Below are 19257 nucleotides of genomic sequence, written 5' to 3' on the forward strand. Positions count from 1 at the left end.
GTAGTTCGTGTGTCTACATCTATCCAGCACCCAATGACACAGAAACCACCCATCATCTTTCCCAGCCTCCAGATCTGCAGCAGAGTGAGTAATACACACACTGACCATGACATGGTTTTTGCGGAATTCTTGGCCGAACACAGATCATAATCCAGATTATTCACCATTACCTCAATAATTTCTAACATTTTATATAACATAAAAGAACTATTGACAAAGGAAAAATAAAACCTCAATATTCCTAATACTCCTAATACCAAGGTTCTGACATTTAACAATCTCATTTGTTCATCTTTTTAAAAATCGTTTGAGCGTCTTCTCTATGCCAGGCACTATGATAAAAATACACTCTTCAAACAATTTAAAATGAGCCCATTGAGGCAAGTTAAAAATAAAACCAACGAACTACGGTTTGCATCTTCACACACCCTCTGCAGAGGATTAAGGAGTCCGAACTCGCACAGCCGTATTTTGGGGAATGCTTTACCTGTCCTCATGACTTCCCGTACGAACATCCTTCATGGCAGCAAATCCGCAAGGCACTCTAGCATACTTATTTAAATTTTCAATAAGTGTTTTCCCTACTTCAAGGTAGTAAGGGTCTCCTGTAGCCTATTAAAAAGGAGAATATATACACATATATATCTTATATATTACCATACATTCATTTATCAAATATTTATTGAGTACCTACTAGGTGCCAGGCATTGTATCAGGCACAGGAACACACGTTACATAGAACCTAGCTCTGAAAATAAGCCGTGGAATCTGCTTTATATAATTACTTAAACACACCACTGGAAAGCCATCCAATTGTGTATCTTAACCTTGACAAAAGTTTCCAATGCCCAGAAGGTTTTCTGATTAAAGGAAGGCAAGAGCCATGCTTTAGAAAGCAGCTCTAGAATATGAAATTTCTCTTTAAAGAAATGATTACATGGCTACCATGAAAAGGCCTAAAACTCAGCTATCAGTTCTTGCCTCTCCCAATACCTCTAGGAGCTGGGTGAGTAAAAATCCTGAGGTGTCCAACCAGCACAACACCAAACGAGGACTCTGAATTACTCTTATAACGGGGGGGAACGGGGACGGGGGGACGACAAAACAGTGAAAAGGAAGGCAGATCAGCTTACTTTATACAAGAAGTAGGTGCTTTCTGCAAATTCTGGTCTTAGAGGATGCTGAGCCCAATGTACTCTGAAATCTGTGGTAAATGCCTAGAGAAAAAATATTCAAATAGGAAAAAAAGTGATTAGAAATAATAAACTAGGCCTAAAATATATTGTAGTATATAAATTAGATAAAAAACAAGTAAAAATCATTAGAATACTGATAAAAATTTTCATCTGGACAATAAAAATTTTCTCTGCTTAAAAACCACAATTCATCTTTGCTCAGGCTCCTATTAGTAACAATTAAATGAAATTTAAATAATCACTGTGGCTGCTGAGAAGCTTAGAAAAACTGTGAAACTGAGTAGTGACACCACATGGGTCCCGACAGTCCCACACAACTGTGTCTCCTTTTTCCCTGTCTCTGCTTTTCTCTTAATGAAGTCCCCAGTCCTCATATTTCTATTTTTGCTTATGCTTTCTTTTATAACAGCCTCACATTCTCTGTGGAATAAGGAAGGCATTATTTAAAAATAAAGCTAGTCTCGCTCGAAACGTACTCAGTAACAGAGCCAACTGATTTAAAGGCAAACGAAAACCCTTATGAGAACCAAGTAAAATCTCAGTTGCGATAACATGTATTTAGTTGAAGCCTTAGTTTATGCTGAGGGAATGTGAATTTTCTACAATGCTCAGTCCCACTCACCTGAAGGCTGACAAAATGCTACTTTCTAAAGCGAACCCTGGGGGAAGCGTTCATTCCTAAGCACCTGGTGCGATGCTTGGGTTTCTCACAGGGGACAGTGACTAAGCAAGGGCAGAATAAGGCCATACATGAATTTGGAGATTTTTAATGGTACATTTCTGGAAAGCCAAAAAGTGTATTACTAAAATCTTGCCATATGAAGCTAGCAAGAATATCTATTACTGATACCGTGTCTACAAAGCAGGGGGAGTAACTGTCAATCAGCATGAGGAAGAGCTGCATTCCCCACATTTCCAGGGAACATGCGTGATTGGTAGGAGTATACTCAGTGTATATCGTTTCTATAAAATAAGCTTTAGAAAATGCGAAGGCTGAGAAACTCTAATTCAGGATTTTTTTTTACATAAAATAAGTGTCAGAATTGCCATAAACCAGATTTTTCTGAATACATGAAGAAAAGAAAAAAACATACAATACTCTGTAAGCCAAAAATAAACTATATAACGCAGAAAAAATAGAAAAAAATGGACATTTTCTGTCTTTAAATTAGAAATTTACTGTATATTTAAATTAGAATTCCAAAGATAATTTACTTACCTCTGGTAGAAAATTGTGTTTTTTAATCACCTGATACAACATTTCATGAGTTTCAATAGCAGGTCTAATATCCCCCTTCAAGACCTAAAAGTCAACATAACAATAACATTACCTGACTTTTTAATCTATAATCATTTTATAAACAAGAAAGTACAGCTGAATACAATTTTAAAATGTGACTCTGTTGGTACTCCAATTTCAGAGATCACAAGGGCACTCGGTTATAATTATTTTACTTCAATATCAGGACAGCAGAGTGTCTGGTCGTTTTACCTGCAGACCTGGGAAGAAGGCGAGCAGAGCGTCCATCCAGGTGCGCGCATTCAGCATGGGCTTGTGGATGTGCACGTCGAGCAGAAGCGGGGGCTGGCTGATGTACCGCATGATGGCGTCGTAGTGCTGAAAGATCACGGCAGGTGTTCAGCAAAGGGGACAAAAAGGGTGAGCTATTCTAAGCACAGGATTTCATTAAGCAGCATTGTAAAGAAATTAAACCTGAGTTCATACACTATGAATAAATTTGCAGCACCATTATTATGTAAATATTTAAATTATTTTAGATGCAAATCTTTCTAAAACATATGGTATATACTCCCTGTGTCCTTTAACTCTGATGCAGAATATGGAAGACTGTCATTGATATGGGACCTTCTGGGGGAGCAGATCTGAGTATCACTGTCCTGTGGGATTAGCCCATGGTGATAGACCCCTGTGGACCAAGGACGCTCTTACATCCTCTTGAAATGTAGTTACAGGCTTCTAGATTAACAGAATTAGCTTAGTTTTTTCCTGCATCTAGGAATTTTGGACCCCTGGCTAACAATATGCTGATGCTCACCATTACCCAAACTAATGCATCTAATTTCCATTGCTACTCTTATGGTCTGCTAGGTCTGCCACTTAGACTCCTAAAACTCTTTTTCCCCCTTCTTTTATCTTCTTCTACTAGTTATTCCTCAACTGTAACGAGCTGAGCTGTTCGAGTCCACGAGTGATAATGAGCCAAAAAAAAAATCTCTCGTCATTAACCTCAAGAAAATCTCGTTATAATCCAACTGATGACTTATTACTACTCTTACTAGTTTTGTCTTCCTAACTCATCTACTATTTAATCACTCCATATGCATTAACTCATTTAATCCTCCCCAAACTCTATAAATGCAGAGTACTAGAACTCACATTTTGTGGAGGAGGAACAGAGGCAAACAGTGTAGAGTTATCTGACCGAAGTCAGAAAACCAGTGGTACAACCAGGATGGAAACCCAGGCAGCAAAAGTGCATTACAGTCGTCCCTCGCTCTATCGCGGTTCACTTAGCGCGGCTTCACTCTAGCTCGGGTTTTTTAAAAACCTCGAAACAGTGAAGCCGCAATAAGTGGACTGCGACAGAGTGAGGGACGACTGTATACTTCACTGGTGAGTACCCATATAGAATTTTATATGTTGCTAAAATTACGCAGGTTTAAGAGTGTAGAAAGTGTTTAAGAGCATACAAAGTGTTTATAAGAGTGTGGGAAAGGTTAATAAAAGAGTAGGAAAGGTTTACAGGAGTGTGGGAAGGGTTTACAAAGCCTTAAAATATATATAAATAATAAAGTAAATATAACGCCACTACTTTGAGGATTTTCACGTATCTCGGGGGTCTCTGGAACATAACTCTGCATCACACTGTCTCACCGTGATGTGGGTGAACTGATGGGTGGGCAAAGAAATGGTAGATTACTTCAAAAAGGACAGTGATGTAGCTGATGAGTCTGCTGTATTAATTTCAGTTTCCTTCGATTACAATCAAAGGTGATCCAATTGGGTTCAGTAATACTCCCCAATGCCCCTAAAAATATGCCTGTGGCTCCGACCCAGACTTCAGACTTACAGACCTCTTTTGAAATGAATACCCAGCAGATTCTCCAAGTTTCCACAGCCCTACATACCTGATGTGATCAAGGACCATGCCAAAGTTCCAAAAAAGAAAAAAAGAAAAAAAAGAATCTCCAAAGGCAAAAGTTAACTAGTAATTTATTCCGATAAATTCTCTTCCTTTTATGAAATACTAGGTAAAACTCAAATCTACATATTACTTACTGGCAGCTCTTGAAACCTCCTGATAAGAGATGAAAATAAAACTATTTTTTAGACTAATTTTTGGGATGTATGTGGCTTTTCCCCGTCCCTGTCCAACACCACCAGGAAATACTAACCAAAAAAACCTGCTACACATTTAAAAATAATTATTTTCAGAATGTCCCTCAGATCACTGGGTTTCTATCAAAATCTGGCACTCAGATGAAATTGGCTCTAGAGTTAATACAAAACTGGATCAACTTACTGTATTAAATCTTTCCAGAAAACTGTCATCTCCAAGCAAGACATAGGCTTTCAATAGATATTCGTAATAGGAATCAATGCCCGCTCCAACTCCGCTATCTATGGAAAATGCATATACATGTGAGTCTTTATTAAACTGGTCAAAAATGCTTTTATAGAGTACAAAGGAGGGTACTAATACACTAAGAATGAAAAATCAGTCTAAACATGAAACTGTTTAAAGTAAAAATTACACACTTACATAAGTATTAACATTACTATATGAATAATAGTTCCTTCACTAATAGTTTATATATTTAAAAATGCTACTTGGCAAAATTGCTTACAAAGGCCTTATTTAAAAGCAGGAAATACTAGCTTTATGAATTTTTTTAAGATCATTTTCTCAGTGAGGAATTCCAAAGAGGAAGCACTAAATTATGTATTTTTTTATGAGACCCTTAATCAGGAAGACATCAATCTTTAAAGTTCTAACAGGTATGAAAACAAGAGTGCCACTATTTGGAGTTGTCAGGTCTAATTGCTAAAATTAGCACTGATGGTTGGCTTCTTCCTCCAAGATCATCATAGAGGTTCAAAGACAGAAACTAACAAGAACATTAGGAATCCTGGTGGCAGGGGGAGGGGGGAGGGAAGAGGGACGAGGGCTGCCTTGGCCTGCAGCAGAGGCAGCCAGGCCCGGCTGTGAAGGATCAAACAGCAGGGACACTGCTGGAGCTCAGCTCCTGCCTGTCTCCCCCCACGGCCCGGCACACAGTGTCTCCTGTCACGCCTGCCACAACTCAGATCTACAGGCATTCTCAAGGGTAAGCCCTGCATGGGAAACCGAACAGATGAAGTCGGAACTAACTTCAGACCCTCTCTTCCCCACCGCTTCCCCTCCAAACTCCTAAGGCTGCTGAATTACAGTCTAAATGATAATTATAGTAACAATCTCAGAAATTCCTACACCTAGGGCACCTTCCAGGGCAACCAAATCAGAATGTCCCGAGGTCCAGGCACTGACGTTTTTTAAAACTTGGAATTCATTTCTAAAATCACTGGGCTGGAGAGGAATTGGAGTGTAACTTTGCCACAAAGTACATGACAAGGAAACATGAACTTATTAGCCCAAAACATTTAAGCAACATGACTTTTTAAAAAGAAAAACGCTAGAATAAGAGTTTATCAGAAGAAAAAAAACTCAGAATAGGCATGCTAAAAATTTAAATTGTCCTAATGGATATATTAAAGGGATAGGGAAGATATTAGCAATACAAAATAAGAAAAAACTATTTTAACTGAGCAGAAATACATGGAGTAAGAAACACAACTGTTACAATAACATCACGGGGAGGAGCGCAAGCCGAGGGACGTCCTAGCAAACTGAAAACCGCGGGAGTCTTCTTCCAGAGGAAAAACAGGGTGGGGAAAACAATCTGGATGTTAAGATACACGGAGGATAGAAATGGAAGTGATTTACATAATAGGAACTATAAAAAGAGAGATAAATAAAAATGAAAAGGAGAAAATATCTAAAAAATAAGGGCCAATTTCTTAGCAATTACAAACAAAGATTTTAAATAGAAAGGATTCAGAGAATACCAAAAGGAGAGATAAAGGTCCATGACTAAAATTGTGATAACATTTTCAGAATTTTTTCTTTGGCTTTGATACTCTTAACCTTTCAGAGAGAAAGAGCAGATCATATACAAGGGCACAGAAATCAGAATAAATATCAGATTTTTAATAGGATGTAAGAAGACAATAGACTGCACTTTCAAGAATGTGAAAAGAACTTAAAATCATATCCTGCCTAACTGTCGCTCAAACACGAAATCATAATAAAACTGCTGTCAGGCATGTAAGGCCTCAGAAACTACTAAAAGCTACTCAAGAAAGTTGGGAATAAATACTTAAATAAGAAGAGACAAATCTAAGAGATGTTGCAAGTAATATACAAAGTACAGGTGACCAAATACCTTAATAAAGCTTGTTATCTTTAAAGAAAGAGGGAGAAAGACCAAAAGAAAAGAGAGAAAACGTCTTCACAGTGAACAGATGCAATCGCCATCATGAATCAAGGCAAAGGCGGATGGGGACTGGAGTCGGGCAGAGGGGACGAAGGGACAGGAGAGCGTGCTGAACTGAAGTCCCTGTCTCACCAGGAGGCAAACGTAGGGCTCAGTTAAAAACACACACATCAGAGAGAAACAGAAAAGATGGGATGCGCTGAAATAAAGGTGGTGTCAGTCAGTCCGTGCATGCGTAATCGAAGAGGCGGGGGAGTGGAGGACCACATGCAGAAGTAACGGGCTGACAAGTAGTTGCTTCTGTAGCAGAGGGTCCATTTGCGGGTGCTTGTCACAGATCAAACATGACCAAGTGAAATGGGCCATTCATGGGCCGGTGATGAGAGTGTCATAAGCCAACAATTAGAACTGATTTAATTATGATTAATTAATTTGCACCTGAGTTCCAAAGCAAGTTAAAAAGAAGAGAAAGAAAGAATGAAAAATTCTGAAGCCAGGATTCAGATAGTTTCAGAAACCATTTAGATAAAACTTAGAAAAATTTTATACAATACTGAGTAGAGGCAATAATTGTCATATGTTCAAATTAATAATTATACTTTTAATTTATTTAATAGCAAGCAGTTCTTTTTTATTTATATGTAACATAAGACTTTTGGGAAATAGAAAATTATGTATGCAAGATGATGTCATCAGGAATATCTAGTATATTTCCATTCATCTCTGCTTATTTTATAAGGTGTCCTATAAAGATGAAATTACATTCTTTATACAGTCCTGTTTGTTCATATAACATTGTTACATGCTTTGTCTCACGATTTGAATTCATTCAATAAGAACTGGTAATAACATTGTTGAACACAGAGTTCCACTTACACCTTCCTGTGAGACGGCTGAGGACGCAGATGGCTGAGGCCCTCGAAGACATTCGTTCCACTGTCCCCTCTACGACACCCTCTTTCTATAAATGCTATACCCAGTAAGCTATGAAATAGTAGCACACTAAGTTGTCTAGAAAAAGTGTGCTATTGTTTGGCACACCAAGGAAAAAAATCAGGCTAAATCAGTTATAATTCTGGCAATCTTGTGAAAAATGTGCTTTATCTTGCCCCACAGGCTACTTGAACAAATGAAAACCCCAACCATTCCGAGGACGTGAAGGCCTGATTTAAAAGAACCCAACTTACATACCTTTTCGTACCCAGTCTCCAGTATGAATATTTATAGTCACACCCACTAAATTACTACTTCGCTGTCTTTTTTCCCAGAGAAAATCAAGAGCTTTTCTTGCATATTCCTATAATTAAAAAAAGGAAAAGCATAGTTTAATAACTTCATGTCTCTGGCAAACAGGAAACAACGAAACAAATATCAAAGGCCCACAGAATATTTTAAGGAGTAACTAAAATTTCTAAGATAAGCATTAATAATATATGTTACATTTCCTCACAAGTCAAATCTTGGCTCTTTTTCAGCCAATCAAATCTAGTTAAAAAGAATGACTCTGAAAATGCTATTTAGTGGCCATGATCTCAGTTTGAAATCATCTGGATTCAGCTACTCTTGTAACACAAGTTCACAATCACACACACATATTATTAAATTATGTTAATTGTTGGCATAATTAAATGCTCTTGATTAAATAATTTGTCATTTAGATGTAAAGTGAAAATCGCCTCAGATATTCATATTTAGAAAATAGGAAGAGCTTTGAAAGTTTATACACAATCTTTGAAACACAAACAGGCATTTAAGATCCCACTTCTGCCCTGGCTGGTGTGGCTCAGTGGACTGAGTGCCGGCCTGTGAACCAAGGGGTTAATGATTCATTCCCCAGTGAGGGCACATGCCTGGGTTGCAGGCCAGGTCCCCAGCTGGGGGCCTGTGAGAGGCAACCACACATTGCTGTTTGTCTCCTTTTCTTTTTCCCTCCCTTCCCCTTTCTCGGAAAATAAATAAATAAAATCTTTTTAAAAATCTTTCTTTTTTTTTTTTTAAAGAGAGAGGCGAAGGAGGGGAGAAAGAGAAAGAGAAACAGCAATGTGCAAGAGATACATTGATCTGTTGCCTCTTGTACGCCCCTAACTGGGGAACCAGCCTGCAACCCTCGTATGTGCCCTGACTGGGACTTGAACCAATAACCTTTTGGTTCACAGGCTGGCGCCCAATCTACTAACCACACCAGCCAAGACAAAGATCCCATTTTCTGAACAACTCTTCTTAGTTAGAGAAGAGTCAGTAAATCAACTAGTGTTCATTTGACAACCAAACTTTTAACCTTATAATAGTTTTTTTGTTTGTTTTTCATTTATTTTTACCCATTGGACACTAAATTCCTGATCAAATTCTTCGTTTTGGACAGGTACTAGATAGTTTCTAAGTTCAAATTAATTTGAAAGTATAAATCTACTTAGCATTGCAGAGGTTCTAAAAAAGAAAGAAATCATAAACCAACATGTCACTTTGCAGATATTTAATTCTTGATTGAAACTATTTATGCTGATTTTTAAAACAAGGCAGATTACAGCTTTAATTACATGCTATAGTTTCAGACCTGGAAAGTTTCATCAAGACTATATTTCCCGATCCTATCCTACAGCTAAGAAAACAGTTCTAGTAAAGTCAAAGATTTAATAATCAAAGCTTAAAACTAAATTATAGGACAACTCAATGAGGTCTCTTTATAGATTAGCCCAAAAGTCAGCAAACTTTTTCTGACAAGGACCAGGGAGTTTAAGTCTTTTAGGCACTGTCACAATTTTTCAGCTGTGTCACTGCAGCACAAATGCAGCCACAGACAAAAATAAATAAATGAGCATGGCTGTGCTCCAGTAAAATTCCATTCACAGAAACAGGCCCTGGCCGAATGCGGCTGAAGACCGTAGTCCGCCAATCCTGTGTCAGATCGGTGCTCTATCAACGGCATTAGGTTGCTTATAGTAAATTACTGACCATTCAAGAAGCTTAAAAAATCATGACTCTCGACAGAGTTACTCATAAACAGGAAGCAGCCCGGTGGGAGGCGTGTCGGCTTCGCCTTCAGAAAGGCAAGGCTTCTAACTCCACTTCCCTTCGGTCACCCACCAGCTGCGCGTCCCGCCCTCTGGGCCTCACTTTCCTCATCCGAGCCTCAGAGTCTGTGGTTCAGATCAGTGTGCCAAAGTGTCTCCACTCAACAGTTACCCAGGGTTAGAATGAAAACTAAACCGAACATGACAAACCTGTCCGTGAGGCACTTTGGCACACATACACAATCTGACTTGTTTTATTTACACTCAGATCCAACGTCTCTAAAGCAGATACATTTCCCTCTTTTTGCTTGTTTCATGTGTGTCATCTGATGAATTCACCTGATGAATTTTTTAAAACCCTCCTGCTGCACGTGTTATAAAAGAGAATGTTTTATATTAATATTGTCTCCAATGCTGAGCTTAAACAATTAGATAAAAAAAAAAATTTCAAGTGTGAGACATTGCTAGTCCACAATAAACTACGTGAGGGATATTAAGTTTTCCGGATAATTAATAACTTTTCCCCTGAAGTTATCAAAGACAAGACTCTCAATCAAGACTTAAATGCAAAAAATTCATCATGTTTTAGGTTAGCGAAGTTTTCAGAAATGCATTAGAACACCTCAAAGTCGGACAAATACAAAACTTGGAGATGTCGTATTTCCTGTAAGAGATTTGTGGCATCAAATAAATTCATAGTAAAATGGCTTAAAAAATCTGAGAATAAACCTGAATTTTATAGTTTGTGAAAAAATGCGAAGTTGTAGTTCATGTATTTGCCTCACAATGACTTCTATGTTTCTGACAAAAACTGTGATGGGATTTACACAGTTCACTAAAATAACAGTGATCCTCTGACCATTAATCCTAACAACTGACCCAGGGAAAACGATACAAAGTTAGCTACGCCCAATGCCCAGGAGATCAAAGACTGTGAAAAGCAAACCTCGAATATTGTTGCTCCCGTGAACCGACTTAAAGCAGCAAACTCAAGGATCAAGGTACCTGCACACGCTGTACAGGTGTCGGTCTCAGTCCCTGTCCGGGCTTCTGGTTTCCTGATTCCAAACTTTAAATTAATCTAAATAAAATCAGAAGATGGTTATTGGCAATTAAAGAGATAATGCCTCCTGCACAAGAATATTTTTCAATCAAGACTTCTTATCAGCCCTGGCTGGTGTGGCTTTTAGTGGACAAATGCCGGCCTGCGAACTGAAAGATCACGGTTGTTTCCCAGTCAGGGCACGTGCCTGGGTTATAGGCCAGGTCCCCAGTAGGGGGCGTGAGAGAGGCAACTGATCGATGTATCTCTCCCATGTTGCTGTTTCTCTCCCTTTCTCCTTCCCTTCTCCTCTACAAGTGAATAAAATCTTTAAAACAAACAAACAAAAAAACCTTTAAAAAAGACTTCTTATCAAAACGTGAACATAATTCACAAAATAACTACTTAAATTCAATCTGATGATCTTTGTGACTTTCCAATTATTATTATCTAGGGAATATATTCTATGCACACAAATAAGTTTTCATTGAGTTCCTTCCTCAATGATATTGAAATTCAGTATCATTATAAAAATTACATAGAGAAAATAACTTCTATAACAATTCTGTTTGCAGGACAGTTTGAACTAATTAGTACAAGAATTGGCAACTAGATAGACCAACCCTAGAAGAAATTAGGTTTAATTGAGAATTTGTGAAAAACCAGTACTATATTAAATAGGTCTTCACAGAGAAAGCACTGATCAAGTTATGGTATGTATTTAAAAAGACATTAAAATTCTGTTTTCAGGTTTAAAAAGTTTTAAAATATAAAATACATTGCCTTGCTAATGGACTAACAACACACAAAAAATTATTTCAAAGGACTATTTTGTTTTATAATTCAAAGACAGTCATACTGCCTTTTTATAATACCACAGTATAAACCTTCATTAACCAAACTAAACTGACTAGAAACTGATTAAAAATAGAATGTTTTTCTGTAGTCCAAATAAATAACCAAAACCCAAGCATATGCCAAGGATTTTGCATAAAAACAAACAAAAAAATCAAATGTTGAATATCATGAGTATGTTTCCAAATCAGTTATTCGAATTCTTATAAAGAGAAGCTGAAATAACTTTATTTCTACAGGTCTGCAGAACTCAGTAGCTAGGTATGCTTATGACCCGAACAGTGTCAGTCCACAGACTCCATGGAGGTCTGAGCCCTGAGACAGGACACACCAGGAAAAAACGACTAAAGTGACATGTAGGTGATGCAGGGTCACTATGTGGGCTTCAGTACTGCACAAAATGATTCCATTTTTCCTTGTTAAACTGACAAAAGAATGGTAAAACACTATTATAATGGCAACTGTACAGTGACATGTGCTTTTATACAACACTCAGGAACTGCAAGTGTAGAAGCTTTCTGGAGAACAATTGGGCAATAAGTACCTAAGAGGCCTTCCCTACTTCTGTGACTTTATTTCCTCTTCTAGTACTGTATCCTAAGGAAGAAACAGGTAAAAAGATGTGTATAAAGGACTATTTCAAATATCAAAAAACAGAAATTTAGATAAGAGATTTAATAGTAGTCTGTTTCAGAAAAAAAGTGTTGGTTACAACCCTCTAAACGGAGGGGTAAAGTCAATGGGCTGCGACCTCTGATTTGAAGAGCACCGAAGTGTCCTGATGAAGGAGATGAGTCTTATTTTATTTACATTGGTAGAGAAGTTATTTCAGACTATAGAGATGATGCTTAAAGGCAGCACAATGAAAAAAAAAATAATAAAACTAAACCAAAAAAATAAAACCCTAGGTGGTCTGAGGGACACTAACAGCTTGTTTTGAAAAGGAGGGAATACTCATGCCACTGGGATTCTGGGTAGGAGAGAAATCAGACAGGAAGCCAACTGGCAAACCGTAAGGAATTCTGAAAGTGAAAAGGCACTTAGCACAACAGGAAGAGTCAGTACAATTTCTGAGGGCATTTTGATAAAAACATTTTAGTAAGATTAATTTTTAAGGCTCTGAACCATAAACCAGAGAGAAAAGAATAAGACAAGAATTTACAATAGCTTTGGAATAAAATTATATCAGTTTTAACTTGTGTAGCAGCAACAAGAGAAGAAAAAAGAAGCTTGGTAATGGCTGAGGTGTCTGCCTGGAATGAGAGAGAGAGAGTAATAGTGTTAATAAAGAATGAAATAAGTCAGAAGGGAGAGTTCTTTCTATCTTCAATGGCCTCTTTCCCTCCACTCTAAGCATAACCTTTTTCTCTTGGGGGGGAAAACACGAAGCTCCTTCAAATGATTCTGCTGCCAACTCGCTTTAACCAGCAGAGAAGAAATCTCTAAACAAAGGGTCCGACACTTTCACTGCCTGGACGCCTCTTCCCCCTGTATTCTACCACATTACTTCTTCAAGGCTCTCTGTGCACCTAGCACTAATGTTTTCTAGAACATCTCCTACCGAAGCTTTCTGTGTATGACTTTCTGACGCCATGAGCTACTTTGTGGTCTTCCTCCTCCCTCTGTGCTCTCTCCTCCTCGCAGCTCCGCTTCCTCCTCGCTCCCCTCCGTCCGGTGTCCTTCACTGCCCTCTCCCTGGACAGCCCACAGCTGCTCTCACTGCCTCAGCTGCATCTTCTGCACGGATCATTCTGCGCCCAGACTGCAGTCCAGCACAGTTTCTTCCTTCGGCGCCACAATCTAATGTGTCATGAGTGACACATAAAAGGCTTAAAACTCATCTAAATTCTCACACTACTCAAATCCAAATTAGCTGAAATGTCAATATAAACGTGTTATCTAGCTATGCGGCACCTGTCTCCAGCCTCGAGTGGGTGACGCACAATGGCTGCAATCACAAAAATTCACTGCTGGTTTTCACTTTAGATAGCAAAGGAAGCACTGAAACGCTTCCACATTTCTCGGGATCACTTACCCGTGGATAAGGAAGGCCACTGGTAGTATTGAAAGCTGGTAAAAGTTTGTAACCCAACTGCTTGGCCATCTGCAGGAGCTCGTCGTTGTACCACTGCATGTACTCGCCCTTCTCCTTCAGCATGATCGCCAGCGAGTGTCCCCCCAACAGGCCCCTGCAATCACAGAGAGGAGACGCGGTCCACATCCACGGCACCTGCGCGTCACCGCCCACACGGACGCAGGCGTCTTGTTGGCGACGACCTTGCACACACGGGGAAAGACCGCAGAAGAGCTCCATCTTCCACTAAACTCTGCCTACTCCTTTATGGCAGACCTTTACACTGGGCAGCCAGTATAAAAAAGAATACGGATGTTCTACCTGCTGTAAAGGGTTTGGTATTCTTAAAACCTTAAGTTTTCCTAGAGAAAAGAACATCAAAGTAGTCACTTATTTTAACAAATTTGAAAAATTTAACTTTAACAAAATTTAAATTTAACTAACACCATTATGAAAGCTTTAATTCTTAGTGTAACATTAAAAAAATAAAAAAAAACCCACTAACATTAAATGTAACAAACTCTGGAAAGCTACATAACTATTTCTTAAATTTTTTTATTTAAAAAATTATTTCTTAAATTTAATTGAAGAATAGACTCACTTTGACAAAAGGAAATGAGTTACAATAAAACAAGAGTAACCTTATTAAATATAAAAATTAATAATATTGAAATTTGAGTTAATAAATCCTGTAATTCTGTATTTTTAAATGTTCCAAGAGTACTTCAAATTGTGTAGTTGAAAGGTAATCCTATAAATTTACTTTTATTTGGCTTGAAGAGGTGCTAGCAAAGGCTAGCAAACCTTACTGCTAGTAAAAAACCTGTAATGTAGCTAATATGCCAATGTTCAACCTGTGTTCCTTTCTTAACAATATACAAAAATCAAAGAGATTACCTCTGATTTGAGTCTGCAACTTTTTCCAAAGCCTGCTGCTGCCTGACCCTGATTTAATGCAGGGTCCCCCCACAGCCTCTGTTTCATAATATCCCAACTTTTGTCTTTTAAAAATAAAAACTGTCTTGCTTTCCTCATTAGCATCAAGAAATAAACACTATACCCTAAGCCTTTCTGTTACTGAAGTTATGGCCTTAGTGTCCTCACACTTACCCGAGAACTCTGATGTTTGTTTCAAAGACTGATACGACTACATCATTATCTAAGTTAACATCTCTTAACACTTTCCTCACTGCATCTTCAAATTCTTTAGTTTTATTTAATACCTGGAAGAAAAGAAAATAAACCATTAAAATTAGCTTTTCCTTTCCTTGACTGTTTAATCTTTTCATTTGATAATATTTTGTAGTGCTTTCCTTCACTTGATTTGACACTTTCACTAAAAATTCTACCTAGACAGAAAATATTCCATAAGAGTACCTGATTAAAATTCCAGTAAAATTCTGGGTAAGCTGCAAGTAAAATATAATATGAACCCCGATTTTAAATTGACTGCTTTCCCTTCTCAATCTCAGAGTCCATATAAATTCTGCAGCAACAATCTCCCTGATTAAGGTGCCATCATATAAGCTGACATACTATAAATTATTTGAGTATCTCCATGATTCTACATAATTTCAATTGGCATTCACATGACATTATTCATTCAATACTGTGAAGGATTTATTTTGAAGCAAAGATCGGTACCTCTGAAATTCTGAAAAGCCTTCAGAATTTCAGACTGTGTGTCTATTATGAAATTTATAAAATAAGTAAATTCAAGAAAAATTAAACCTACCACGAGAGTGTCCAAAGAATCGATCAGTGTCAGGGAAAATCTAAGAAACAAGTACAAGACACAAGACATCAGAATTCTGAGTACTTTATCCACGAATGAACGCACAGGCAGGCGTGTCTACACCCTGCTGACTGGCAGTTCCTACTCCCTAGCACTCCACGCATCGACAGCACAACGGAACCCACAAAGCACTGGGAGAACCTGAAAAGCCTTAACATTACATTTATTTTCAGCTCCACATCCCTCAAAATGAATAGAAATATTCATTAGCTCTTTTTAAAGCAAATAAAAATATTAAAGCCTCAAACCTTATAACATGTCGATGGCTTTACATACATGTTAAAAGTGACATTCATCTTACTTCAACAACTCAACTTTCCACCGATCGAAGAGCCAAACTGACGTTTTTACAAAAGATAGCACAGGGAATAAGGAAACTTAACGTAATATTAAAGCAGCCCTTGAAATGCAGGCAATCCCCAGGAACACTACTGTCAACCACCTCTAAGAACCGCAGGCCTGGGGACTGGGTGACGCCACGCCAGCCGTGCTGACACTCACTTGCCCAGGGCGTCATCCACATCACCCCGACTCGGCTCCTGGCCTCTGACGCGGCCTCTGCAGGTTAAAGGCATGAGTTCATCCGCTGGGTAAGCATGTTCCTGCAAGGAGAATCTGAGTGAGTCACTAGGAAAATAAGAGAAAGCATACATCACTTAGAGAACATAACTTTTTCAGTATTTTTTTTTTAAAAGTAAAATAAAGGTCAATCAAAAAATTCTACTATCCTTACAATCTATTGAATCTTTTTTTTTTTTTTTACCAAAAAGCTTGGTTGTAAATGTAATACATGCTTGAAAAATTATATAAGAAAACATTTCTTTAAAATCTCATAATTGGCCCTGGCCAGTGAGGCTCATTTGGTAGGAACATTGTCCCGTGGACCAAAGGGTCACCAGTTCAATTCCCAGTCAGGGCACATACCCAGGTTGTGGGTTTGATCCCCAGTTGGGGCACATGCGAGAAGGCAGGGATTTGATGTTTCCTTCTCACATCAATGTTTCTCTCTCTCCCCCTTTCCTCTCTCTAAAAGCAATAAAAAAATATCCTTGGGTGAGGATAGAAAAGTTAAATTAAATAAAAAATCTGGTAATCTGCTTCCCCTCCACCCAATCCCACTCTCCCGAGATAACTACAGTTAGGACTGGAGTTTGCCCTCCCAGATTTACCAGCACATGTCAACATGCGTGAGCATATGTCGTGTTAAAATCTTATCCACAGTAGGTGTGCATGTCACACGAACGAACACAGTGCCCCACAATCTGTTTACTTAAATCACGGTTTTTCCATACGAGAATTTTGTAGACGTCTTATTCCTTGGTACTCAGCTTCAGAACTCGTCAAACCCTGTACTCGTTGCATTTTGATAAGAAAAAACTATTTCCCACTCGGCACTTGCTCGGGACGTGTCGCACTTCTAGAACTGGCGTGAGTCATGGCACCACCCCGCAAGAGAAAATGCTTCATCATTTGGCGCTCGCCGGTTTCAGCACTTGTCCGGAGTTCCGGGACGAATTAACTAGTGCCACAGTGCCACTCCAACTGCAGAGTCATACTTCTGCACAGGCTGATGTTATGGAGTACGTATGTTGTAAGCACTGTTCTGTACACTTTAGTTCATTTAACTGCCACACAACCCTCTGAAATAGATTCAATTACCTCTATTCTATAGATAAGAAAACCGAGGCCCAGAGGAGGTAAGTGAGCCCACGCCATGCAACGGGCAAAGGACAGATCCAGAATTCACACCTGACCACCTAGCTCCACAGTGTCCACAGTTCTCAGTGCCTTCTCCTCACAGGAGTCCAAAGTACAGACATGCTCAAGTTTACTTGTTCCTCTACTGATAAACATGCAGGTTGAACTCAGCTTTTCACTGCATCACAACACTGCAATAAACATCTATATGCATGTATATTTTGCACATATGCTTGTACTGCTATGGATTAAATGCTTAGGAACAGACCCCATGGGTCAAAGGTATGGCTATTTAATTTTTGGTAGCTACTATCAAACTGAAGACATCAATTTACACTCTTTCTTGTCCCTCTGACACTTGTGTACCTATATGATTCTTAAAGTTCAGCAAAAATATTCCTGATTTCATGTCCAACTCTAACTTACTACCTGTTATTAAACTCAGTTACGTTAATGCCAAACTTGCAGCACATCAGCAGCAGAAAACGAGAATCGAGGGCAAGGACACTGAACGGACGGTCAACAGAAAGGAAAAGACGCCCTCCCCCCAAATAGTCCCAATAACTGAAGTAGGATAAAGAATACAAAAAGCACTAAAGATTGCAAGCCTTTAGGTATTTAAAAAAGTTCAGTGCTCTATAATAATTAATTTCCCAATTTAAAGATTCCAGGCAACAAAAGTTTTGATATCATTAGAATCCACATGCAACTATTAAATTTTGAATTCAATATGTTGTCGTTTTAATTACTACATTGATTTTCAGTATAAATTAATAATTATTTTAACATGTGTCTTTTACATGTCAAGTTGCTACTTTTTCAGTGTTAATTCCAATGGCACTGTGACTCCCAGAATATCCACTATTTCCATTGCTCTGTAGTTTTGTACATAACACATAGAAAAACACTGAAAAGTAATTCAAGAAAAGTAACATTTTTTAAACTTGCTGATGTATTTTGAAAGATATCATCCAAATGTTAATTTGACTTTTAAAAGTTCCTTTAACATCCAGAGTCACTGAAGCCACTGTTTAGAAAGCTCCGTGCTGCTATTTGGGGGGTTTTGCAACACACACACCTAGATGGGCGGCGTGTCTGCAATTACATATGAAACTCCAACCCTAAGCTTATCCAGATAAGAAAAATATAAATAGCAACTGCAAAACAGAATAATCAAATAAGGGAGTTTTGAACCAGCTGTAAAAATACTTCGTGTTCCTGTTTCAAGATTAAGAATAAAAAGAAAACCACAGCCTTTTCTTTGGGTTAACCACAAAGCAAACTACAGTTGGTTTGCATAAATCCAGAATAATGCATACGTGGCAAGTAAACAGCCATATTATGCTTCGAACATCCTGGCTATCTGAGGTGCAGTAATACTTTCTCTTCACAATGTAATGCCAGAACTAGGGGTAATTCACATTGCTATGACTCAGAGTCATGAAGAACATTTCATAATTATCACTCAGGAACAAAACTCAGGTGATAAGGATTCAAAATGAACTAAATAGAATATGTGTCTTGCTAAAAGCAAGACAGAAAACATAAAACAAAACATGGCAGACTCTCCACACAGATTCTCAATTACTACTAGCACTTTGAAGTGATCAAACTCCGTCTGAAAACACCCGAGTCAAAGCAGCCTCAAAAACTGACTTTTTGTAACACCAACACCAAAAACTATACAAAATGAAGTCTCTACTTCATTCTACTAAAGCACTAAAACAAAAGTATAATTAAAGTGAGTTACTGAAAATATCAAATCTTTCATTTCCAATAAAGTTATGTATATTTTTAAATGTTTTATTCTAGATCAATAAGGACCTCCCTCCTTGAGGCAGATAAGATATTCCTTCCTGAAATAAACACTAAACGATATTTAATAAACTATCACATACCAATAGCACATGCTAATTAGTGAACTTGCATAATTTATCATTTATCTTTTCATCCCAGGTCAAAACTCTCTATTCCCTTTTGTTCACTATTTATATTCACTTAGCAAACTATTTTTCAGGTTTAAAATTGCA

General features: G+C 38.1%; 1 protein-coding gene across 4 annotated transcripts in view; it reads right to left on the reverse strand.

Moving 5' to 3' along the window:
* Positions 1–19257, reverse strand: part of EDEM3 (ER degradation enhancing alpha-mannosidase like protein 3) — a 53875-nt gene that overhangs the window by 22759 nt on the left and 11859 nt on the right. For all 4 annotated transcript variants that reach the window (XM_045838444.1, XM_045838441.1, XM_045838442.1 and 1 more), the window contains exons 3-13: positions 16031–16131; positions 15470–15509; positions 14845–14957; positions 13696–13849; positions 10710–10844; positions 7944–8049; positions 4742–4839; positions 2689–2814; positions 2416–2499; positions 1134–1217; positions 488–612 (exon numbers count right to left, since the gene is read on the reverse strand). In XM_045838444.1, coding sequence (XP_045694400.1) covers positions 488–612; positions 1134–1217; positions 2416–2499; positions 2689–2814; positions 4742–4839; positions 7944–8049; positions 10710–10844; positions 13696–13849; positions 14845–14957; positions 15470–15509; positions 16031–16131 — 1166 coding nt within the window. The remainder of the gene's footprint in view (positions 1–487; positions 613–1133; positions 1218–2415; positions 2500–2688; positions 2815–4741; positions 4840–7943; positions 8050–10709; positions 10845–13695; positions 13850–14844; positions 14958–15469; positions 15510–16030; positions 16132–19257) is intronic.

Source organism: Phyllostomus hastatus, unplaced genomic scaffold (assembly GCF_019186645.2).
Source record: "Phyllostomus hastatus isolate PE091 unplaced genomic scaffold, TTU_PhHast_1.1 phas_contig_283, whole genome shotgun sequence".
Classification (NCBI taxonomy): domain Eukaryota; kingdom Metazoa; phylum Chordata; class Mammalia; order Chiroptera; family Phyllostomidae; genus Phyllostomus; species Phyllostomus hastatus.